The sequence below is a fragment of the Crocodylus porosus genome, unplaced genomic scaffold (genome assembly GCF_001723895.1).
Source record: "Crocodylus porosus isolate Cpor-Errol unplaced genomic scaffold, CroPor_comp1, whole genome shotgun sequence".
Taxonomy (NCBI): Eukaryota; Metazoa; Chordata; order Crocodylia; family Crocodylidae; genus Crocodylus; species Crocodylus porosus.
The window spans coordinates 1,406,379-1,431,075 of record NW_017728935.1 but is presented as its reverse complement, the minus strand read 5'-3'; the positions used below and the strand labels follow the sequence as shown (position 1 = coordinate 1,431,075).

The following is a 24,697-nucleotide window of genomic DNA, read 5'->3' as shown; positions in this document are numbered from 1 at the left end:
AGACTTTCCCATGGGGACGTGTTTTTTTAATATTCAGTTCCTGTCTGATAGTCTGCCAGCAGCAGGAAGCAGCACCTTGAAGCTCACTAATCAAGCTAAGAGGCCAAGTGGGAAATAGGTGACGCCTCTCAGTCTGATGAGTCCCCTGAACCAAGCCTACAATTTGAGATGTATTATGAACAAGAAATCCAGCCAGGGATCGGTCCTAACTCCCAGCAGGGTCCCTTAGCGGGAAGGCCTTTGTCCGTCGTATAGACTCATAGAAAATGAGGGTTGGAAGGGACTGGAGGAGGTCACATCTAGTCCAACCCTCTGCTCTCAAAGCAGGGCCATCCCCAACTATGTCAGCTATATCAACTTATCACTTGCCTCATTTCACCTTTCTGTCTGTGTGCTTTGCAGTGTCTCAGCCCCCCACAATTATAAAGCAGTCTGTGAAGGACTATATAGTAGACCCAAGGGATAATATCTTCATTGAATGCGAAGCTAAAGGGAACCCCATTCCCACGTAAGTGCCTTTTCAGCTCTTGTTACTTGATGTCCTCCATGTGGAGACGTTTGCTAGCTTCAAGTTTAAAAAAAATGAGTTGGTTCTAAAAATGTTCTTGGTCTGGACACAAGTGAGTCATCTGGGATGCTCCATACCAAATCCTTTACGGTGCAAGTACATGGTTAGTGTGTTCCCCTTCAATGGAGCTGTGCCGATTTATGCCGGTAAAGGGTATGAACCCCTTACGTTGCATGATACAGCACTTTGCTTAGGAGTTTAAACATTGCCCTGTAAATACATAGTTTTAACATGGAAGAGATGGAGTCAAAGCCTAGTCTCGTGAAGGTGGATGAGAGCTTTGCCCTGGTAGATGGCAACCCAGCTTCATGCCCGCGTTTGTGAGGCAGAACAGGGAATGGGTTGCAAGTTACACTGCAACTTTGCTGCTACTGGGAAGGATCTTCGTGGCCTGTGGTTATAAAACCTGTGCGTGTCCAACATCTGCAGCTTTTCGTGGACCCGGAACGGGAAGTTCTTCAATGTGGCGAAGGACCCAAAAGTATCAATGCAATACCGGTCAGGGACGCTGGTGATTGACATCCACAGCAGGGGGAGGCCGGAGGACTATGAGGGGGAATACCAGTGCTTTGCCCGCAACGACTACGGGACAGCGCTCTCCAACAAAATCCACCTGCAGGTTTCGAGTGAGTAACTCAGGTTTGTCAGTCCTGTCTCCCGGAGAGTGCAGGCAGACCAGAGCCTTGGGTAGCCTGGGATTAGGAAAGCAGGCAGTGCAGGAGGCATGCAGTTTGTATGGGAAAGAAATACTTCACCTGCCAAATGCCCCACCCCGCTCGTTGTATTACTCAGCTTTGCAAACGGACTCGAGATGTCAGGTAGTCATAAAATGCTCACTGGCTGTTCAGCCTTTCCTTCTGTCCTTACCACTGCCCCAACACCCTCCGGGAGACCAACCACAGTACCTGTCTCCTGTTTAACAGAGTAATTCATGCTGTGCCCATCACCATGGCATCTGGGCACATCATACCCAAGCCTCCCTTGGTAGCTGATCACAGCAGGCGGTCACAGTACCAGCTGTTGGATACGACAGGGCCGGGCATAGTTGTGAGCCAGAAGAACTGGGGTCTCTTCCCCTCCGCCTCACTGGCATGCCCCAGGGACCTCGGATAAAGTCCCATGCCTAGCTTTCCCATCTACGAAATGGAGGGAGTGACTCCTGCCTGCCCTACAGGAGCCTGCTGCTGTGGGGTTTGCTTTCTCAACAAAGCTTATAAAACACTCAGAGAGGGAGATGGTGGCCTCACAGAGCAGGGCGGTATATGCCATCCAAGCCTTGCAGGAAATGTGTGCATATAAAAATAAAATTGCATCCAGGTCGTTCCACTGAGACCAGGCCAAGCCCTGTGGGGGGGGATGGGGTCTCCCAGCCTGCTCCGCAGAGTCCTTCATGCTCTTGTTTTATTGCAGAGTCTCCCTTGTGGCCAAAGGAAAAAGTGGACGTGATCGAGGTGGATGAAGGAGCTCCCCTTAGTCTGCAATGCAACCCACCCCCGGGGCTGCCTCCTCCCGTCATCTTCTGGATGAGCAGCTGTAAGTCGGGACGGCAGTCAGAGACCTAGAGCCCCCTTTGAACATCCGTTTCACTGAAGGGAGACGCTTTTTGGGTCATGTGCATTTTAAAGGAGAAGACCAACAAGTTCCTTGTTATTACAGCAGAAAAGACGGGGCGGGTTATGATTTGTGGCAAAAATCATCCATGCTCAACCTGCCCCCTATTCTGTGACGCTCAAGATGGTTGGAAAGCTCCTCTCATCTCCGAGAGCATCCCGCGATCCGTTGTGTTCCCAGGGAGGGAGGTGGGAGTCGCGGGAGGAGTTTGGCCATTTTGGGGGTTCAGAGCTTTAGGTCCGAGTGAAGACCGCGTGGGAGGGGATCATCAGGGATCAGTCCAGGTGCTGTAGGGCTGATTAAAGCTGGGGGGCGGGGAGCATGGGTGCAGAGTGGGCTGTTGGTAGCTGCGAAGGGGTCTGAGAGCATCCCAGGACCGTGAGCTGCTGCTATAAGCAGCTGCAGGTCTTGCTGGCCATAACTGAACTTAGGAAGAAAGCTTTGGGCAAGTCTCCTTCTCAAACACTGAGAAATGCCTACGTTAGCTGCAGGCCTGGCCCCGAAATCCCTACTGTCCTGCGGCACGAATTCCACTGGGATGTAATGAGGGCGTGTTAACCGAGTTGGCCCAGGAGGGCCTTATGCGTCTGTGGGAGGGAAGGGGTGGGATGGGAGTCTGGCATCCTCTTTAGAGTTGCCTGCGTTTTCTTTATGGAGTGTTTCGTGCTTGGCAGCAAAGACCAGAGCTGGTTGGCACTCAGCAGCTCCTCTTGGACTCCAGGGACGGCGCCTGGTGCCAGCTTCGGCTGTGGGGGTGTTGCGTCCTCCAAGCGCCAGCCGGCAGACGCGCAGGGGTTTCCAGGCTGATGTGCTGGGGACCCCGCAGGCCTGTGGCTTCTGTTTCTGAATGCCCTCCTCTCTCTTGCAGCCATGGAGCCCATCCACCAAGACAAGCGCGTCTCCCAGGGCCAGAACGGCGACCTGTACTTCTCCAACGTTATGTTGCAGGATGCGCAGACCGACTACAGCTGTAACGCACGCTTCCACTTCACCCATACCATCCAGCAGAAAAACCCCTACTCCCTCAAGGTCAAAACCAGTAAGTGTCACCTTACCTTGCCTCTCAGCCTGGGCCTTCTTTTTACACTGCCTGCCAGGGCTCCCCTGTGGATGTCACTGTGCCAGCAACACGGAGAGATGGAAACCCCCGCAGCTCCGAGACCTCTCTGAGCGGGGGAATTCTGCCCGTGACGTGCAGAGTGACACGTGGATTTGTATTTGGAAGTGAAGTTAGAGGTTGGACCAGTAACCCACAGGCAAAGGCATCTGTTATTCCCCGGGTACCTCAAGCCTTCAGCCACTGACCAGGTGACACTGGCCTAGAATTAATGCTGCACCCGCAATTAATTAATGCTGCTGCAATTAAGGGACCCCAAAAAAGCGCTTCATAGAGATGGGAAGTGTCAGCCCTCTGTAGAGGAGCTTGTAGATACAAAACTGCTTGCCAGGCAGATCCCTCTGGTTGTGTGTGCGACAGATAGCCTAGGTTTGCTCCAAGGTCTGGGGCCATGGGGAAGCTGCTTCTCTGCTGGGGACCTTGGGTATTTGTTGCTTTGTTTTGTTTTCCCGGTTTATATTTTAGCTGCAGCAAGTTCTGAGTCTGAGCTACTTCAGGAAAATATGCCCTGGTGCAGTAATGGCCCAGGGGGGCTGGGACTCCAAGGTGGTGGGTCCTTCCTCTTGGAAGTCACCCAGCCTGGCCCTGACAGCAGGTTTCCCCCAGGCCCAAAGCAGACCTGTTTCACTAATGCAAACCCTTGAATTTCAGTGGCATTTCACTGCTTTAAATTGAGCCCATTGTTCCTATTTAGCAAGCTGGGAGGCAATTATCTTTGTGAACATGGAGGCAACTGGCACGTGTTGTCTCCTTAATTAACCCACGAGCCATACGGAACAGATCTAAACTATTTACAAGCGATGAGCTGCGCTTAAGCGCCAAGGCTCCCGGCTTTAATAATGGGAAGGCTTACCTGATGGAGTCGTCACGATGGCACTGGAAGCACAGACCAGCTCACAAGTGACCTCAGTTTCAACCCAGAGAAGGGCATCCTCTCCAGAGGGGCAAAAGGAGCACATTTACCATTCACTCTAGCTGCAGTAATGAGAAATCTCCTGGGAAGAGATTTGAGGCTGGAGTTGGGCAAGCTACAAACCAGATTATGACTTTAATCTCATTCAGAGTCCTTTACTGACTGCAAAATCCCTCCCCTGCTCCTGTGACCCTAGGCAAGCCAGCACTCCTTGATTTCATCCGAATATTCATATTCAGTGCCTCTCTGCTAGCTCAGCCGCGGGAAGGCATGGTGCAGCTGCTAGAGCTGGGTACTAGCAGTCTCTGCTCTGGTCCAGGACACTGTCCTGTGAAAGGAGGAAGGTCTCCAAAGCTGCTGCGTTTTGCCTGGGGTCTGTGGGAAGGAAGCTTACCAAGAAGACCTTGTCCTAACTACCAGTGGGCATGGGACTCTCGGGAGGGTACTCAGGTCACATTCAGGACAGAGACTGTCTTACTCCAGCGCCCAGCACAATTCCAGTTGAGAGGCCTCTTGGTGCTGTCTTAACCAAATCCTGATCATTTGTAATAAAGGCATAGATGGTCAAGATTAGGGGAAATTGCGGGGCATGGGAAATCCCCAGTGGAAACTCCACAAGACCCCGCTGCCTGGCTGCTGGCGAGCGAGCAGTGCAGCAAGCGACCATCTGACCAAACCCTTGCTCTGTTCTGCCACCTGTTTGCTGAAACGGAAATTTCCGCCATGGACTGGTCACCTCCGAAATGTGCGTGTGGATTCTGTCCGTCCACGGACAGGAGCCCGTCCTAGGAGGTACCTTCAAGGTTGCCACCCTCAAGGACATTTGCTGCCGTGCGGCAGCAGTCAACGGGCAAGCAAAATCCCCCCTGAAGCCCTTTCATCCCCCTGTGACCAAAAGGCTGCTATAACGTCAGATGTTCTCTCTCTCTCTCATTTTTCTTTTTAAAAATAATCAGTCACCTTCTTTAAAAACGATACCTGAGGCGAGCACCACGGTGCATCAATTCAAGAGCAAGGAGATTAGCTACACTCCCTGTATGGATTTACACTGTGGATTCCCTCAGTCTTAAGACCAAAGGCTTCAAACAGTGATTGGAGGGACACAGATTACAAGAGAAAGTAGGCACAGCATTTGCAAACTCTTGCAAAGACCAAAGATTTCCAGATCTAGCTTGGAGAAAGGAAATAGCACTGTAAACAGCTTTACTAGGTTATAAAAGTCACGGATGGGAAACTTTTGGCTGTACACCATCAGGGCTGGGAGCAGGGTCATATGCTCAACAGTCCAGCGCCTTTGCTGTGTATTTCTGCTCTCATTAGCAGATGCTTAAATTGAAGGATGGCAATTCCAGGTCAAGCCTGTTTAATGTTACACCTGCCGGCATAGCTTCACGTTGGGCCTTTTTCTCGGTTCCCTGTCAACAGACGCTGCATTGTTACTCCCTGCTGTCCACTTGCTTTCTCGATTTAGCTTCTCTGTTCCAGGCAGACTTTCCTCCCTTTATTTCCCCCTTCCTTTTCTCGGCAGCTTGGCAGTCTTTCCTGCAGCCAGCAAGGTAGGGTCTATTTGAACGCTTCCACGCTCTCTTCCCAGAACAGCCAGCAGATAAGGGAGTTTGGAATAATACGGAGCGGGGCTTGGTACACATGATTTGAAGGCCTTTCTGCCACGGTGCGCTAGGCAAGCAGCCATCCAATTAATTGCAAGCGGGGCTGTGTTAAAGAAACATTTACTATAGCCAGAGAGGAGGAGCGATGTTGCTTTCGGAGCGGTACCGTGCTGAGACTCTTGAAACGGGTGGTGGCTGTTTGGAGTCGTTTCAAAGCGGGTGCGCAACACAACCCAGTGAGAACAGCGGGGCCTGAATCTGGCCTTGCAGCACTGTAAATTAGGAGTAACTCCGCGAAGTCACGCTGGCACAAAACAGGGTAGGAGAAACACTAGACAGTGTGCTTTCTTCTAGACCCGTGCAAATCACAAGGCCAGTGACTGATGCAACCTAGATGAATCCTTCGCTGCTGGACGGGAATCCCCGCAGATCATTAACCTGACCAGTACTTGTTCATATGCAAAGCTGGGCAAGTGATGGAAACGTTTTTCTGCAGGTGAAGGGCTGAGCCCGGTTGGTATTAGGGCGCTTTGTCTTATATTATACCACGTAAGCAAGGATCCCGGTTGTCTCAGATTTTAAAAAAATCCCCAATTTTTGGTTAGAAAAAAAAAGTAAACCCAACCCATATTTTTCCATCATTAAAATGAAACACCACTATATATAGATCTCTGTATTAGTGATGTTTCATTTAAATCATGGGAAAACATGGATTTGGGGTTACCTTTTTTAACTAAAAATTGGGGATTTTTTTTAAATTGGAGAAAACCAAGGATCCCTGTGCATAAGGAACAAGCCTGATGTAATAATCAACTGATAGGAATAAACTACTGATGAATTGTACTCACCCAGCTAAGAAGTGGCTACAAACATTAACCTGTGCACTGTAGCTATTCTTCATCTAGATGCCTCTGGAGCAGCCACGCTCTTGGGTCCTCTAAAAGGCTCATTAAGGCTGATGTCTTTCGGCTTCCAATTATACCAGCCTCTCTCTCAGGTCTTCCTTTGGAAATGTCTGCTTTATTATAGCATGCAAATTTTACCCCGGGAGCCCCTCTGAAGGCCCTTCTGTAGAGTTTGGACTGAAGCTTGAATTTTCTGGCTGTTTATAATGATCAATTCTCCGTCCGTAGCACGTTGAATTGGGATGACTATATTTGTATTTTCTCAGAGCGTTCAGCACTCTCTGCTCTGTAAAATGGTTAGTCCAGCTACTGACAAATTATGACAATTCAATCTTCATTATTCATATTCCCTATATAAGGAAAGAAAATCTCCCTTGCAGAGTGTCGGCCTTCAGCAGAAAGATACACACCAAGGCAGGGCTTTGTTTTACTACAAATCTAACTCAGCTTGATTCACAAAGATCTTGGGCCTCCGTTAGTTCCTTGTAGCCCTGCTAGACAGGATAACCTGTGCTGTTGATGTGTTTAAGCTTCAGGTCAGTGACCCGTCTTGTAACCAAGGTACCGAGGTTTTGTAATGCTCTAAAAGCTCCTGTTCGATGGCTTATGTTGTGATGTTTCATGCCGAAATCTGATTATTCTGGAATCTCAAATCAGCATTTAATAAAATGCACACCTGAAAATCAGGAGGCTGGATGCTGGGGTACTAGCTCCAGTGAGCCCGCCCAGGTTGGAGCTGCCGGGGATCTGCCCTGTCAGTCGGTCCAACACCCGGCAGCGCAGTAATGCCAGTTAGCATTCTCCATCACGTTTGGGTGCTGAATTGCGATGATTGCCAGGGAGTGAGGGATGCAATGCAGCTGAATAGCTGATGTTTTGTACAAGACACAATCCACATGAATATCCTTTTAATAACAAAGGGATTTGGGAGCTGGTTATTTTTAAATCCTAATTTTGGTTCATCCTTATTGTGCCTTTCTGCATGGTTATCCTGTCACATAGCTGTGTCTAAACTGCTTTATGCTGGCACAAGATAACAGGAATACATTTCCCATATCGTCAAGAAATTAAGACCAACTAAGCTACTTTTCTCAAAACTGAACTGGATTTTTCCAAGATACAGAAGCCGTCCTTGTACCAAAAAAGAATTAAAGACTTCAATTCCAGTTTGGTTTTTTTCCTCGGGTGAAATTTTAGTTGATATTTTATTTTTATCCTTTGATTTAATTATACGTCTTATAGGAGCAAAGCCATCATTCTCCCCCCCTCCCCCTCCCCCTTCCTTTTAATTACTGTCTTACGTTACCGTTTCTCTGTCCTGGGCTCCTGCTCTTTTTTCAGAGTATTCATGTATTTCTGTTGCCAATCTGTGTTATTTTGATGTTCTTGGGAAATGATTTCACGACCTTTGTTCTTGTTTCGTTCCTCCCCTTATTTGCGTTCTTCCATTTTTGCCCTCCGCTGCTCCGCGCATGCTTTGTCGCATTTGGTGCGCTCACGTTCTTTTGTTTATTACAGAGAATCCCCATAATGAAACGTCTTTTCGAAATCACACTGACATGTACAGTGGTGAGTCGACACTGACTTCTGGAGAACTTCATGTTCTAACCCCTGTTTACCTAACCCAACTTACTCTTGTGTTAACACACACACACACTCACACACACGTTAGCAGGTCAGTGAGACTGAAGAGGCAGTTGAGCTGACAAGTTAGCCATTGACTGTCATGTGTGTACACTGCATGTGCGTGTGTCTGTGTTCCTGTTTCTCAGTCGCTACTTATACCATGAGTTGCACAAAACCTCCATGCAGCAGCATGCAAAAAGAACTAAAAGCATCCTGAAATACCGTATAGGAAGCAGGTGATTTGCAAGTTCAAGACAACCTGTTACCTGCGTGGGCAGTGCTGAGCTATAGGAGCATTTAGATGAATGGTTTCTCCGGCCAAAAAATGTGGTTTGGCCAAATGGAGCAGGTCCCCTGTGGGCTGGATGTAAGGCAGCCCCCTTCGAGGAGTGAAAGACTGAAGAACAACACCTGAGATCTCTCATTTCTCTCCATTCGCCATTCAGAAAGACAAGCGATTACATTTGCAAGCAAATATAAGCATTGACTGGAGGAGGGCAGAGAAAGAGGGGTTTTGTCTCCTGACACACTTAGCGGTGCATTTCTTTGTAGTGCGGTTGCACGTGCATTGAATGTTTTCTGCAGATTCTTTCTTTCCCCTTTCTGTGAGCAGAACAACTTTCTCTGGAGAATACAGTTGTTGGGGAAAGCCAGCACTATCCTCATAAATTATGCTTTAGATATACAGTCGTGTACTTCCCCGGGGCACGATGATCCCCCGTATAGATTGAAAGTGTCATGGAAGTGATACGATAATGTAACCACCAGCTGGGGGGCGGGGGGTGGGGGAGGATTTATTTCATTCAGCGGGGAAGTGGAGAGGGATGTTTGCATGAGGTGTTGGAAACTCCATCATAACAGAAGGCAGGCAAGCCTGGGCAGAGGAACGCTGCGGCTCGGGACGGGGAAGGTGCAGCACAAAGGCAACGGATTCGATCCCCTGATGCCGGTGCAGTCTGCATCCTTCCCTTTCATTAGACAAGTCACGGATGAAGAAGAACGCCAGGGCAACGAGAGATCCCTTTGTCCTGAAACCTGAGGAGCGTTCCTCCTTCTCCTTAGCCTGGTTCCTGGATAAGTCCCATTGATGCCCTCGCGCTTGGGAGCGCAGAGGAGGAATCTGGCCTAATGCATGGTTTTACGTGCAAATATTCTTGGTGCTTTTGGCCTGAGCCTTTGTCCAAACCCCCTTGCCTCAGGTACTTGCTGCTTCTGGGCTCTTTACAGTGGAAGGAGGTTGTCCTGCAGGCCTTGGGGAGGACCTGCTCCACACTGCTTGAAACTTTGCAGGATTTTCTTTGCATTCTGCCAGGCGGCTGAAGTCAGGAACAAGCCCCTGGAGAGACCCATTGAGACGTGGTCATTTCTGCCATGGCTCTTGCCAAATCAGATGAGACCACCCTGGAGACCAAAGACCGTCCTCTCCAGGTTTGCAGAGAACATAAGAAAGGAAAGGGAAACCCCTCCCGGTCATGGGGACTGTCTGGAACACAAACTTTTTCTCGAGGACTGTTGAGGGGGATTTGGTACATGAGAAACCTAGGCATGTGCCAGGAGCAGACCAGGTCCTTCCCCCTCCTCCCAGCAAGTCGCAGAGTCAGATGTGCTGTGCGTAACTGAAGTCAGGGATGCCCTTGAAAGCAGAGAGCAGTGTTGGTGCCTGGCACAGATCGCTCTGAAAGGGGATCGCAAGTGACACGAGCTTCAGCAGAAGTTGCACGGTCTGATTCAGCGGTGGAGGTAGAAGGCGAGGACTCCTGCCTGCTTGTAAGCAGGTGTAAATCTATAAGGTAACAGGGAGAGAGCTCTGTGGGGACCAGTCCTTGCATCTTGCTCATCCTCAGTGGCCAATGAAGCCAAGCAAATGCTGCCTAAACAGACGTCCGCATTTCTAAGCAGGTCCCTTTACGATGCTTTTGCCTCCTAGAGCAGCCCAGTGAAAGGGGAAGGCAACAAGTTCACAAATAGGGAGCACGGGAAAGTAAATTCTGAATTCTTCGCTGGGGGTATGCGTTTGCACAGGAGAGCCAAATGGAAAAGACTTGCAAGTCCTCAGCTCTGGTGTCAGCGTGGCGGAGCTGACACCCGTCACTCGAAGTCCATCTGGCTTTTCCCCTTCCTCTCCCCTCGTGTTAATTCTTACGGTCAGAATAAGGCTTCTCTCTCCCAGGCTGCTGGGTAGACCGGTTTCCACCATGAAAAGGTCTACATGGGTGATCAATCCTTCAGGCCGTGGAAGCGATTTCTACAGGGAAGTTAGACCCTTGCTCCCAGGTGCCCATTTTCAGCATGTATGTGCCAATTTGTGCACCAAGTTCTGGTGTCTCCGGGTGCCAAGCCCAAATATCCTCACTCAAGCAAGAGGTCTCCTCTTTAATCTGCGAGATTTCTTGAACAAGTAAGGGCTATGTGTGCCAGCCCAGTCAGTAATGGGCTGTTGAGCCAGACTGTGCACCTCACCGTGACGGCATCCAGCCATAGAGGTCCTGGATGAACCGTAGCTGGATTTAAACTAATAACCATTGAGGTAAACAAGGGAAGTGCACGTTCCCTGGCGCTGCAGCTGTGCAGGCATGTCCACGGCTTGGTGCATGTGGTCACACATTCATCCCAACCCAGGCTAGAAGCCTTGCGTTCAATGGAAATTTGGAATTTGAAGAAGACAGCAGAAATGGAAGGAAAGCCCTAACCCAGCCCCTGTGCCTTCCCTCCGTCCAGATCGAATTGCCTCTGCTTTTTGGAATAACTTGTCCACAGAAGCCTAACGTGTAGCGGAGCATCGTTTCTTCTCGATGCCCTTGTAAATCGCATTAACGGGTTTTGCACAGGGGTGGAGGAAGGCAGATGCCCCATCGTGTTCTGAATGCCTGGAAAGCCGAAATCCTGTCACGTGTCTGCAGTCGGGGCTCAGCTCCCTCGGCAGCTTCCTTCTGCGGGTACAGCGAAGAGAAAACATGCGGGAACAGGGATCATGTAGCAAGTGGCCGTGTGTGCATACGCACTTTTATAAAAGTAGCTGGAGGCTTTTTTTCCCCGCCACCAGTGATCTCCACCGGACATAAGCAAGCTGGAGGCAGGATCTGCCGGGAGAGTAGCGTATGAAGGAGCCAGATGTCTTACGCATCTGGATTGCATAATGACCCATTGCAACACGGAGCAGGACCTGCCGCCGAGAGATGCAGCTAGGCAGTGGAAGGGACGTTTTCATTCTGTTATTGGTTAAGATTTTGCCTTAAATTCCAATAAGAGAAGCCTCCATCTTACATAGCTTGTGATACTGGGGGTATCCAAAAGGACACGGAGAAACCACGCAGCGTAAGACTCCCGTCACGCTTTTCTGCACCTTGTCTCCCTCCCTCCATCTTTGAAACCACCTCTATACGCGGTCCAGCTAATGGGAGAGGGGAAGCCTGTTGCAACAGTGATATTTATGTCATATCTGCTTTGGCTATAAAATGGCTACGGAGAGATCATCTGGAAGCAGGCTCAAACTCCCAAACCTCATTTTAACCTCGTGATGAGAATGCTTCAGTCAGAACTCCCTCCCTTTTATTATGATTCTGGTTACGTCTAAAAAGGTAGAGGGTCTATATTGTATTTTCCACTTCTAGTTCAGACACGGCTAAATTTATAGCAGAGGCATCTTCTGAATCTTTGGCTCGTTGTGGTGAAACAAATAGGATCAAACAATCACGGGGAATTTTCTTCCATATTTGGGACAAAACTGCCGTAAGGGTTTAGTGTCCTGTAATCCAACCAGCACTTGTGACCTTCTCAGTTAAGCTCAGGTAACAGGGGCATTTAAAATCTGTTTGTTTCCTTATGTAGGAAAAAGTAGTAAAAGAATGAAATAATAAAATGCTCAGCCTGGTTTGTGACGCACTCTCAACTCTGTGAACTCTGAATTACTGTGAACACCCACTTGCCAGCTTCAGCAATTTCTTATCTTTAAGTGAGGAATTTGACTGGAAATGGTCAAATTCTTCACAAGCCCAAGAAAAATTTTTTTTTGACGGTGGCTGGCTTTCCAGCAGGTCAGTAGATGCCTTTTCTGAATATGTGTATGACTCCTGTTGTACAGTAGTTTCTTACCAGAGATGCTGTGCAAGATGATCCGCAATTTAAAAATCTCTGAAGTTCAGATAGGAAAAAACAAATGCCTTTTAATGGCACTGCCCCATGTAGGGGTGTGCACACGGGAGATAAATGGAGCTTTTAAACTACCCTGACCACACCTGAATGCAGTTCATTTTCATAGACGAGTAAGAGTAGCAGGAGCCGAGCTGGCCAGTGAGCAGAACCCATTTATGAGCAGGAATGAAAATCCACTTCCAATGTATTTTTTCTCCTTTGTTTCAAAGGCAGGAGTGAGGTTTTTCTAGTTATCTGACAGATTCCTCCTCCCCACTCCCACCACCCACCCCCAGCTCTCTCACATCCAGAACTGGAATTTTGTCCATCTTGAAAGACGTCTGCCTGCACGCTATTGTAAATGGGAAATAATTATCAGTAGCTGCCTGCACAAAATAGATCCTTATTCTGAACTATGCAAGGTATTTGTAGGGATCTTTTAAAAGAACTGGGCCAGGATACTAATTTCTCCTCCTTATTTTTTAATTTTCATCATTAATATCTGGCTGGTAAAACTGGCTTGCACTGCTGCTTGGTTGCTACTGGTGTCTCCCTGGATTTCGAGCAGGTTCATTGTAGAAGTGAGATTTAGCAGCCTGCTCAGACATATACTGTACGGTGGTGACTGGTTTAAAAAAAAAAAAAAAGAGCCACTGTTTGCTTAATCTGCAGTGTCTGACCAGCTGTATTTCCCTGATCTCTGTCATAAATAAGAAATAACTGCAAAAATAGTGTTGCTTGGTGCAGTAGCTGGAAGCAAATACTGGTATTTTTCATGCCAACCACTGCGTTTGCAGTTTAGCCTACATACAATAGCATTGGGTTGGTACTGCTGAGCTGTTTTATATAGGAAGGAGAGCTTATCAGGAGGTAGGGGAGCACAACACCATGCATCAAGCACAACACTGTGCATCAGCTGCATTGGTGAAGGTACTGTTTTGAAGGTAAGGTCACGACTTGTACATGGTGGTAATCCATTAACCAAGTAATGGACTAACATTCTCACCAGCATTTGTTGGTCATTAATCATTCATCTGTTGAAAGTCCATGTGATGTGTGTGCAGCTGCCTGGTAGACTCAGAGCCACTTGGGAAGCTATGGTTTGAGCTGTCAGTATTTTCCTGTTGAGGGGCTTGGTCACACAAACTTTCCTGTTGAGTAAATGAAATGGATGCCATAAATGAACTTCCCCTTCTCACTCCTGCCCTTTCCCTACCAAAACCAGGCTATTAGCCGACCAAGAAGGATGTTTTTCATCCTTCCTGGTGGGCTAATAGGATCCGAAGATGCAGAGGGGAATGCAGAATCCGCTCTCAGACACGCAGACTTGCTGGGTTTAGCTGGTTGAGCAGAATTCGTGATTGGTGCCGATCCTTTTGGGTCAGCGGGAAAAACTAGTTCCACCTGCCATATCCAGCATGGCAGGACCAGTTTGGTTGTCCCTTCCTAACTATCACCTCTACCCTTGACTTCCTCCAGCTGTTGATGATCCACCACCCACTTGTCCATTTTGTTCTACTTCCTAACATGTATAACCTGAGTTTTTGCTACCGCTGCTTTAAGTCCATTTCATGTTTTGTCCTCACTGATTGAGAGTAATAACTCCCGGCTTCGTTTTCACAGAGATATCTTCATCTAGACAGCTGCTGTGTCTCCCGTCAGTCGTTTTTCCTCTAACTTTTCCCCGGGTCCCTCAAACGTCACGCTTCAGTTACCTTATCTGAATGTTTCTGACTTTCAGCACTGCCCTCTGGGCCCTCCCATATTGTTTGCTCTTTTTTTAAAAGACTTGTCCGTTTTAGGCCTAAAAAAGTACCAATAAGAGCCATAACTGTTGCATTATTTCAGCCACGGGCAACACTGTCGTTTTTGTTAGCTCATTCCCATTTTAACACCCAAATCCTCTTGTGTGACACTATTGCCCAGATGATAAAAGAAACGTCCCCCTTTGCATACTCCATGTCGCATTTTGTCTTTCATTATTTCATAAATTCGTCCATGTTCCCCCACCAAGATCATACGTTTCCATACATCTAGTAATTTATACCAAGGGGATGTCACTTGGCCCCTCTCCTCAGCCTGACTCTAAATGGTAAATTTTGTTTCTGAATTGCACTTTGGTTTAGGCAATCCACTAAATTCACACGTGTGGTTTCCTTACTGAAAAAGTCTCTGGAGCCATGTCAGTGGAGGTTGAGGGATTGTATGCTCTGTCCACAGACATTTCGGTATCAGTTTTCTTTCGTCTGTCACCCTCATCAAGGAAAGCAACTGAAGGGCGCAGTTTGCCCTTTACCTAGCTGCCCTGGCCCCCGTACGTTTGCACTGCAAGAACCGATGCGCTCTTCCGAGCAATACACGAGAGTACGAGCACAACCTCAACATTACTGCCTGCACACATGCTTCAGGCTGCACGGTTACAGTCTTAGCCGGGTTGAGGCTTACCAATGCAGAACTGCATCGATCAAGCTGAGTCAGTGCAGGTTGCTCCTAACTTGGTGTGGCCTGGCATGGGTTTGACAGCCAGCTCTGCCTACAAGGCTTTTCTCCCGGCCCTCTGAGACGGAGGTGGCACAGTGGTGGAGCCACACATCTGAGCGAGGCCAGCTTTTCTTGATTGGCAGAAGAGTCTAAAAACCTACTGTACAGGTTTGCATGAGGAATAAGGGAAGCTGACCTAATCGGCCCCGCGTGTGCTCACTTGACCATGCATATGGCCTTCCCCTCCAGTGCAGATAATTACGTGGATGAGTAGCGTGTCTCCGGAGGCATGTGAAGCAGGGCTGCCACGACATGAAATTAGCAGTGGGTGTTGCATGGGATTCAGGCTCCTCGTGTTATTCATCAGGGACCCTGTGGTACCCTCCCCTGCAGCTTTATCCTCTCTTTAGCCTCCCACCCTGCTCTTTCTGACTCTCGGCTCTCTACCACCTCTCTTTCATTCCTTGTCCAACTTTTGGCCTATCCAGCTCTCTCAGATTCAGATCCATCCTTTAGAGTGTGCTGATCCCAAGATGTATCCACCTTGTCTTGTCTTGTCTTGTCCGTCTTCAATTGTAAACGCCTCCTGGCAGAAAATGTGTCTCCCTCTTTGTAAAGTGTTGTGTATGTCTGCTCTCTCTCCCTCCCCTGATCCCCTTGCTGTATTGCTTCCCTTGGTTCAAATGGTCCTGTGCTGCTGCAGAGGAGAAGAATTTAAGTGGTGTGTTTTATTTTATTTCTTTTTCTTTTTCTGCTGATTTCAGCCCGAGGGGTCACAGAAACAACCCCCAGCTTCATGTATCCCTACGGGACCTCAAGTAGCCAGATGGTACTCAGAGGTGTGGACCTCCTGCTGGAGTGCATTGCTTCGGGAGTGTACGTACCCCTTGCCGTGGGCAGGAGATGGGTTCCAGGATTTCCCTTGCCGATTTGCTTTGTGTAACGAGCAGCTTGCGTGGCCTGTGATGCTGAACCATTGAGATGAATGGGAAAGCAGGGTTGGGTCCGCAACGCATCGCTTGGCATACCAAGTACCTGTATGTAGACTCTGGGAAGGGCGTGGAATCGTGCACGACAGTGGAAGCTGGTGACAAATGTGGGAGGGACACAGACTTGGGTGGGATCCCTTTCCTTCTGTTGCTTTTGGACATTTTTCTAGATACAACGTGCAGGATACAAATGTCCCACTAAGTACAGTCAGAAAACAGGCGCCGTGACCTCCCAGCAGGCAAACTTGGGCTCTCTGGCTAGCACTAAACCAGAGAGATCTGGAGACATCCATGAGCCTGAGTCTTTATGCAGTCATCACTTACACCAGGGCAAAATGCTACCAAATCATAATGGTCGCCTTTTACCTTGCCTTTCACTGCAGTAAATGACTGCACAAAGTACGTGGTAGGGAACAGCTGTGTTTTCAGCCCCTCTGGCTATACCCATGGACTACTGTTTTTTCTTTTTTCAATTGGTGTTAAAATACCACAATATTTAGAAGCTTTAGAAAGATGAGAAAAGAAATTGCAAACAAACAGGGAAGCAATATCTTGAGCAGTGTTTGCACACAGGCAGGCATGTCTTGCCTGTCATCTTGAGTTGGATGATTCCCAGAAGATTTGTCATCATTACAGGTATTTGCAAATCTCATGGGCTTTCTTTACAACACCACAGAAGCCGTGCATGACAATAGCTCTGTGAAACCCTGTGAAAGCAGTATACTGACACCAGGCTTGAGATTTGTCAAAGCAGCCTAAAGGGATTAAAACCAATAGAAGCTGGGATTCAAAATCCCTAAAATGACTAGGACAATCTCAACTCCGTGCCCTGTGTAATTAATAGCATGTTGGATGAACATCCCTCCTAATGTTAATGGAAACGCACGCCTGTTATCACAGGCTGGGGTTGGGGGGAAGCAGGATGAATCGCCTTTGAAACCCCCAGGGTGATAAGACCAGAGCGGACCAATACACGGGGGTCTGAACATGGAGCATAGTGTTTCCTGTACAGGAATATTTGATTTTTTATTGTGGGAGCATTGGTTTCCGATGTGAATCCTTTTCTCTTCTCCCGTTAGACCAGCACCAGACATCATGTGGTACAAGAAAGGAGGATTGCTCCCAGCTGGCAAAAGCAAGTTTGAAAACTTTAACAAGGCCCTTCGCATCTCCAACGTCTCCGAGGAGGACTCCGGGGAATACTTCTGCTTAGCCTCCAACAAAGTGGGCCTCATCCGCCACACGATCTCGGTGAGAGTGAAGGGTACGTCATCTTTCTCTTACTGTTGACCAAGCCATTAGAGGTGGAGAGTAATGACTGGAGGAGGGATCCCTCTGAGTGGCTTACCTATCAAAGCTGGAGCCAGGCAGCAAACTTTGGATCCGGATCTGAGCTCTCCCAGAGCTTGGCGGTGTTTAGATCTGGGATTCTGGTTTGCACCTCTCTAACTGGACACACCTGTGAAGAGCCCAGATCAGACCTGCCCAGTATCGTGTGCATCTCGTCTTCCCCACTTCTTCTTAAGCTTGAAGCTCTGGGGGTTCAGACCCACAGACACCCACTCAAATGTCAGGTTTGGGCTAAACCTCACATATGAGCGAAGCCCTTCAAGAACCAGAGGCTGGCACGTGGTTTCTCCATGAAACTATGCAGTGTCTTGGGATAAGGCCACTTACAATAGAGGCTTCATGATTGAGGCCCAACTCTGGGATTGGCTAGGAAAGTTTGACACTGTGCTGCTCTTGACTCTTTTGGTCTTACCACGCAGGATAGCGTGCGCCCATCTGTACTTCAGCTGGGAACACAGAGAACTTGACTTATACCTGAAGCACATCTAATATTCCCATGCGTAGGCAGCCGCTAGGAAGCTCTCAAATGGGGTTAGTTAATGATTGGAGTGGAATTCAGAACAGGTATCAGTACATTTATAAATCACCACATGTCAATCTTCTTGTTTTAAAGCTGCCCCTTATTGGTTGGATGAACCACAAAACCTTATTTTGGCTCCTGGAGAGGATGGGAGACTGGTGTGTCGTGCAAACGGAAACCCCAAACCTACAATCCAGTGGCTGATGAATGGAGAACCCATAGAGAGTAAGCAACCTGAAGGTTTCAGGCACCCCAGGAGGGGACTCATTACAGAAACATGTAACAAAGCAGAAAGCATATCAGAAATGGCTTCTGGTAGGGGACTGATGCCCAGGAGCAATACTAAGCCTATTTCAAAGATTATCATTAATTGAGGTGTGTGCCTTCCTCACATCAGCATCTTCATTGATACACCTATGACCTTTAAATCAGGATGTCACGCACCACTTGAAAGCAGCTTTGCTTTCCTGGCCAGTTTGATATTCTTCACAAAGACCGATAGCTCTGGTCAGCCTAGGATACCACAGGCAGGAATTAAGCCTTTAGCTGTCTAGGCACTTTTCAGACTCATCAGGATACCCCAATCTTGATGAACTGAAATGCCAAACTGAGTGTTAGAACTAAATGGAGCACTAGACAGGACAAGCCAAAAATAATGATGAACACAGCAATATTTCTGCGGCAGAGGGATGGCTCGATGTGCCTAGGCCCGTCTGTGAAGGCACTACACAGTGCATAGGCCATCAAGCTGCTTGAAGGATCATTGGATAACAGGAAAGCAGGGCTGGAAGGAACCTCATACGGTCATCTAGTCCAGCATCCTGACAAGCCCATCCCAAACAAATGTCCATCCAGACTTGCTCTTGAAAATTTCCAAGGATGGAGAGTCCACAGCTTCTCTAGGCAGTCTCTCTCAGTGCTTAACCACCATCATAGATGAAGAACCTGAATTATTTGAACATGGAAGCAGCAGTGTGATAGAATAGGTGTGTTCTTCATGGTACAGGTGATAAATACATGGCTTCAAGTCTCAGGTATCCCCAGGAGGGATTTGAAACGTGAGCTCCCTGGTCTCCTTGCAGATGTGGGTGGTGTCTGGTAATCTTCTGCTTCACTGCTCCTGCACTGGCTGAAAAGAAATAGTATTCAAGGTGCAGGGGCGGAAATGATCTGGTTTATGGGGGTTTTTTCAGTCTTCCACTGGGCTGTGACCGTAGCTAGATATGAGAGAGGATGGCCAGGGCACATCTGCCAAATAGTACTGAGAAATCTCTGGTATCTGGCTGCTGGAGCTTGTTCATGAGCTTAGGGTCAAACTGGTTTGCACTCGAGAGGGAATTTTCTCCTGGTCACATCAGGCCATTTTGTCATCCTCTAGAGCCTGAGCTGCTTGCTAGGGTCATCACAGCATGTTTTACATCATACACTCCCTGCCATTGCAGTGGTCGAGGCAGCGGGGGTCCCCTTGTCTCTCCTGCGGTGCTGTGCAGCGTGTTGCTGTCAGGTGCCTTGTGGCGTGTGAGGGGCCGAAGGGGAGTCACTCACCCTGCTGAAGGCTACGGGTATATTAAACTGCTTTCCTCCTTTGTCCCAAAGGCTCTTCTCCCAACCTAAGCCGCGAGGTGACCGGAGACACCATTGTGTTTCGAGACACTCAGATTGGCAGTAGTGCCGTGTACCAGTGTAATGCTTCCAACGAACACGGATACCTTTTGGCCAATGCCTTTGTCAGCGTGCTAGGTGAGTGCCTAGTCTTAAGAGAGTCGTAGAACAGAAATGCATAACCCTAAGAGACGGTGTAAAAACGGTCTGAGTTTAACATAGACATTGGCGTCATGGTTCATTACAGTTTAATAAATATTGCTCCTGATTTCCCTGCACTTCACAGGTAATAACTACTCTCCTCTCCCTTCTTGAATGGTCTCACTCTGCCACTAACGAGATCAGCTATTCTGCTGTACTTCTTTTGTCTCACAGCAGCTCCTTATTACACCTCCTCACACCTAGTTTGCGGAGCCCTCCTCCATCCCTCCAAACACTGTGTTTGCATGAAGGCTTTCCTCTGATATTTAGTTCAGTCTGTGTGTGCCTATTTTGGAGACCTGAGGAAGGGCACTTGATGTCCGATAGCTCATGTACCAGCTCTGTTATCTTTCTCTTACCGTTCCAGTAAAAGATATCACAAAAATCCTTGCCTCTGGATGTGTAAGCCTCCATGTGCCACGCTCCGTAGGGCTGTACTCTGGCTGGGCAGGTACCTGGCATCCAGGGGTAGAGACAAGACACATTTGGGGTGAAGTGTGAGGCAGCTGCCTTTCTCCTTTTTGCTTCAGTAGACACACAGGGCAGTTCTGTTTCACCAGAGGGTGAAATGAAATCCCAAACTCTTCGGCTATGCAAAGAGCCACCATGGCCTCATAACTGGTTTTTGGACGCACAAAGTTCAAGTCTCGCAACCACAGGTGTTGACAGGAAAGTCAGCAGTAGAGGATAGAAAGAGGTGGGGAGGGACAAGGGGGGGCGGCATGGGGCAACAGGCTGGAGATGGTTGAAGCCCTGATGGTGCAGACAGAGGAGGTAGATGAGGCTGAAGGCAAAGAGAGGGTATTGCTGGAGGGCGGAGAGGAGCTGTGGTTCCAGCTGGGGGATTTGTAAAACTGCCGATGCTCCGTGTGGTTCCAGATGTGCCTCCCCGGATCCTCGCCCCGCGAAACCAGCTGATCAAAGTGATCCTGTACAACCGGACCCGCCTTGACTGCCCGTTCTTCGGCTCCCCCATCCCCACGCTGCGCTGGTAAGGACTCCAGCGCTCTGTGCCGCCGCTTGCAGCGGGTCCTGGGTTGGATTGCTTCTTCTTACAGCCATTGCTTGTATTGTTGTGAGGTTTAAGAATGGCCAGGGCAGTACTCTGGATGGAGGCAACTACCAGGTGCACGAAAACGGGACTCTGGAGATGAACATGGCACGGAAGGAGGATCAGGGAATCTACACCTGTGTGGCCACCAACATTTTGGGTAAAGCCGAGAACCAGGTCCGTTTGGAGGTCAAAGGTAAGTGCAGACAAGAGCCCGATACAGCGCTGGTCAAGCACAGGCAACACCGTGTTCTTCAAAGCAGCTGATAACGCCATGCATGCAGGTTTGCACAGGCGGTGGTTCATGCCCACAAATCCATTACCGGGCTGGCCAATTTCATAGCTTTGCAGCACCAGTGATTGCACATACAAAATGCTAGGTGACTATTAACACCTGGGTACAGGCTGTTTTTGAAACAGGTGCATGATGGCAAGATCCAGCATTTCTAGGCAAACTGTGCATGCCTTTGCCTTGGCTCAGGGTTAGTTGTGGTTATGTAGTTCCCCAGCCTCATAGCAAAGAGACAGGCTTGCTTGCCATGGGACCACAGGCTTTTTTTTTTTTAAATGTATTGTGCTACAGAGCTTGGTGTAGTTTTGCTTTAGGTTGTTGGGGGCAAGGAGGGAAAGGACAGAGTTTCATATTAAGAACTGATATGGGCGGACACTTGAAGATATAATGCATGCACTGAAGTTCTTAATGCACCCTTTAAAAGCAATAGATAGAAGCCATGCAGCATTATCAGCTAGTTTGCGGTCCAACCAGCAAAAAATGTTTAAATGAAATAAGGGCATTCTAATATGCCTTCACTTTCCCCTCAGTGCCTGTTTGTTGCCCCAGAATGCTGTTTTTCTAAGCAAAGGCCAGTGTATTTTAAAGGCAGAGTGTGAGAGCTTAAACGGGAGGCCACCTGCCCCCTCAACAGGGTCTTGCAAATAACTGGAAACTATTAAATTGGGGCATCTAGTCAGCTTTTGGCATCTGAAACAAGGCCATGCATCTTTGACCAGTAAATTGACTTCTTCCTTTCTCTGGTGTTTGGTTGAAGTCTTGAGCTGCATCCGCTACAGTTCTGTGCCTACAGGTGACGTTTTGTGACTCCTTGCAGACCCAACTAGGATCGTGAGAGGGCCTGAAGATCAGGTGGTGAAGAAGGGCTCCATGGTTCGCTTAGACTGCCGGATAAAGCACGACTCTACGCTGAAACTCACGGTCAGCTGGTTGAAGGACAATACCGGTCTGCATATTGGCAAGGGGTGAGTGTCTGTGCGTCACCAGATGACTTTGAAATTTCACACGCCTTCTTTTTCCCAAGCGTGTAGCACTCTACCTGCTGACCATCTCCAGAGCCAGCATGGCTACTTCAACCAAGACTGTTACTTCCTACTCACCTGGGAGAGGGAATGTATATACAGAGTAAGCAGGGCACCTCTTACCAGCACTCTGACTCCCGCTCCTCTTTCATGTCCCTGCTTTCCTGAGGTGGAAACGGAGTGGCCGTTTAGAATCCGGTTTTATGAGAGACTTTGATTTTGGGTTTCATTTGTTTGGGATTTGTTTTTAAGCATCTCACCGAAGCATCTCGGTTTAATAACTGTGCCCTATTTCAGAATGGGTCCTTGTCTGCTGCACCAGTACCACTGTACCTGCCCCTTTTCTAATCTTTGTCTTTAATCTCCAGAAAAGGAAATGAGCTTTTGATTATGGGACTCAAACTCGTCCCCGGTCAGAATCCCTTTTCCTGGGGAAAGAGCCTGTTTCTATTTCTTGGGCTGCTTCTAAGCATTTTGAACACAGGGGGCTTTTGGTTAAAATGGGAATGAGCTTAGCAGGAGTAGCTGGAGAGAGAGTTTACAAGGATAGAGCAGATAAATGAAACGAAATACAGCCCTGCCCAGAGGAAGGTAAAATGGAAGAGAAGTCAAACCCACCTGGAGTGACTCACCCAGTCCTAGTGACTCCACAAGGATTGTTCATATACATTACAGGGTTGCCAAATTGGGTCTTCACATACGAATGCACAGCCATCTGATTGTTTGTGGGGGTTTTAACTCAATTTTATCCTTTCAAGGATGAAGAAGGAAGATGATGGTCTGACGATACACGGCGTAGCTGAGAAGGATCAAGGAGATTATACCTGCATAGCCAGTACTGAACTGGACAAGGACTCTGCCAAAGCGCATCTCACGGTGCTAGGTAACAGCTTCGCCTCCTCCCATGTCCTAGGCACAAGGAGAGCGGAGACAAGACCTCTGGCTTCTTAGCACAAACTACATCGGGCGGCGGGCTCTGGAGGTCAGACTTAGGCAACGCGTGCTCCGAGACAGCGGGAATTAGATGTAGCTGTTCTCAACCACCTGAGCCCTCTTAAAAAGACGCTACTCCCATCAAATCCTTGTCCTCTACATTTCAGCGATTTTGACTCAGGCTCACCAAGCCTAGAGTGCCCCAGGGATCCTGCCTCCCTAATAACTGAGCTGCATATGGTTTCCCCACTCCTTTTCTTAACAGCTAATTGCCCTTAAACTAATTCATTTTTAAACTGGCCTAACTTTCCTTCCTTCCCTTGCCAAGTGTAAGCTACAGGAGGGAGTGGGTGCAAGAAGCACAGGGCTGGTTATAGGACTGTCCTGAACAGCCTCTACATGAAGAGCACAAGAACCGATGTTCCCTGATCCTCACCCGCAAGGAAAGGGAGCAGCAAATCCTGGAGGAATCGTTTAACTTGTATTTATTTCCCTTCAGCCAGCCAAGCTCAATGACTAACTCCAATAACAGGCAGTGTCTTACCTTGCAGCTATTCCATCCGTTCCAACTAATCGTATGACAGCCTTACCCAAAGGTAACCACCACTAATCGCGCTGGTTTATCAAAAGCCTTCTGTTGTGTGTTATGTTGAAATCTGTTTGGATTTGGTCTGTGATAACTGCTCATGTGACATGTAGGCTGGAGGGGGGAAAAGCCAGGGACTTGGCACACCCAGGCCCAGCAGGCTTTGTCCCCAAGACACACCAGTTGGCTCTTGTGGCATATGTGGCTTGGTGTCAAGGGGCACGGTGGTCTCGTGAGAGTATGACCCATTACTGGAAACATGGAGGTGATGGTCTGGCCAGGTTGGCAGGAGGTCTGGGTCCTGCTCCTGTCTCTGCTACTGTCCTGCTGCAGGATCTTGGGAAAGTCATTTTCTCCCTCCATACCCCTGGGTCCTTCTCTGTGTGACCATAGGGGTGAAGATGTCTACCTGTCTTAGCTGCATATCCTAGCTGGTTCCTGAGAAGGGTGGTACTATACGGGCATCACAAATGTTTATTGCATGACTTTACCCTCCTGGACCACATACAGGGTTTGTTTCCCTGGCATCCATCTGCCATCCCTAGAGTGTTTCATGCAGTTTGGGATTTCCCCCGTCTTGATCTTACGCCTTTTTTTACTAGCTCCCATCTTTTTACGTCCTAACACCGTATGCCTCGCTCTTGGGTACTGCTGGCCCTACCAACAGGCTGTCTACAGTTTAGAAAGGCCGCCTGCGTGCCTCTAAGGGGCACCAACCACTACTGGTGGTGGAGGGGAGCTGTTTGCTGTGATGAGCATTTAGTTCCAGCAAAATGTACTTATTCCATAAGGACTGAACAGAGACAACTCCCTTCACGTGCAGCTGCTTGCCACAATGACGACTTGGACTTACTACCGCTATTCATTTGGGCTGGGAGTCCCAAGAGAGCCTGAAAGAAGCATTAGGTGTCTATATCCACCAAGTCCATGAGAACTGGACACTCGCCTCCCTTTGGCTGGGATTTTTTCAAAGGGACCTAACTTCTGTTGTTGCTCTGCTGCTAGGACGACCCAACCAACCCCGCGACTTGGAGCTGACAGACCTGGCCGAAAGGAGCGTGCGGCTGACTTGGATACCTGGCGATGACAACAACAGCCCGATCACAGGTCGGCGTGCCGCCCCCCCCTTTGCTCCCTCACTGAAGTCTGTTATCCCAGTTTCTTTTCCTTGCACAAAACAACGTCTTCT

The 24,697-nt window shown here is 48.6% G+C and overlaps 1 protein-coding gene across 20 annotated transcripts in view; it reads left to right on the top strand.

The window, feature by feature from the left end:
* NFASC (neurofascin) overlaps positions 1-24,697 on the top strand; it is a 111,141-nt gene that overhangs the window by 28,997 nt on the left and 57,447 nt on the right. For 9 of the 20 annotated variants that reach the window (XM_019546584.1, XM_019546574.1, XM_019546579.1 and 6 more), the window contains 15 exons: positions 403-508; positions 998-1,194; positions 1,979-2,101; positions 3,048-3,218; positions 8,243-8,293; positions 15,727-15,838; positions 17,031-17,215; positions 17,915-18,046; positions 19,418-19,561; positions 20,504-20,615; positions 20,705-20,871; positions 21,785-21,932; positions 22,748-22,872; positions 23,474-23,518; positions 24,514-24,615. In XM_019546584.1, coding sequence (XP_019402129.1) covers positions 403-508; positions 998-1,194; positions 1,979-2,101; positions 3,048-3,218; positions 8,243-8,293; positions 15,727-15,838; positions 17,031-17,215; positions 17,915-18,046; positions 19,418-19,561; positions 20,504-20,615; positions 20,705-20,871; positions 21,785-21,932; positions 22,748-22,872; positions 23,474-23,518; positions 24,514-24,615 — 1,920 coding nt within the window. The remainder of the gene's footprint in view (positions 1-402; positions 509-997; positions 1,195-1,978; positions 2,102-3,047; positions 3,219-8,242; positions 8,294-15,726; positions 15,839-17,030; positions 17,216-17,914; positions 18,047-19,417; positions 19,562-20,503; positions 20,616-20,704; positions 20,872-21,784; positions 21,933-22,747; positions 22,873-23,473; positions 23,519-24,513; positions 24,616-24,697) is intronic. The other 11 variants (XM_019546577.1, XM_019546590.1, XM_019546589.1 and 8 more) reach the window with 2 other exon arrangements.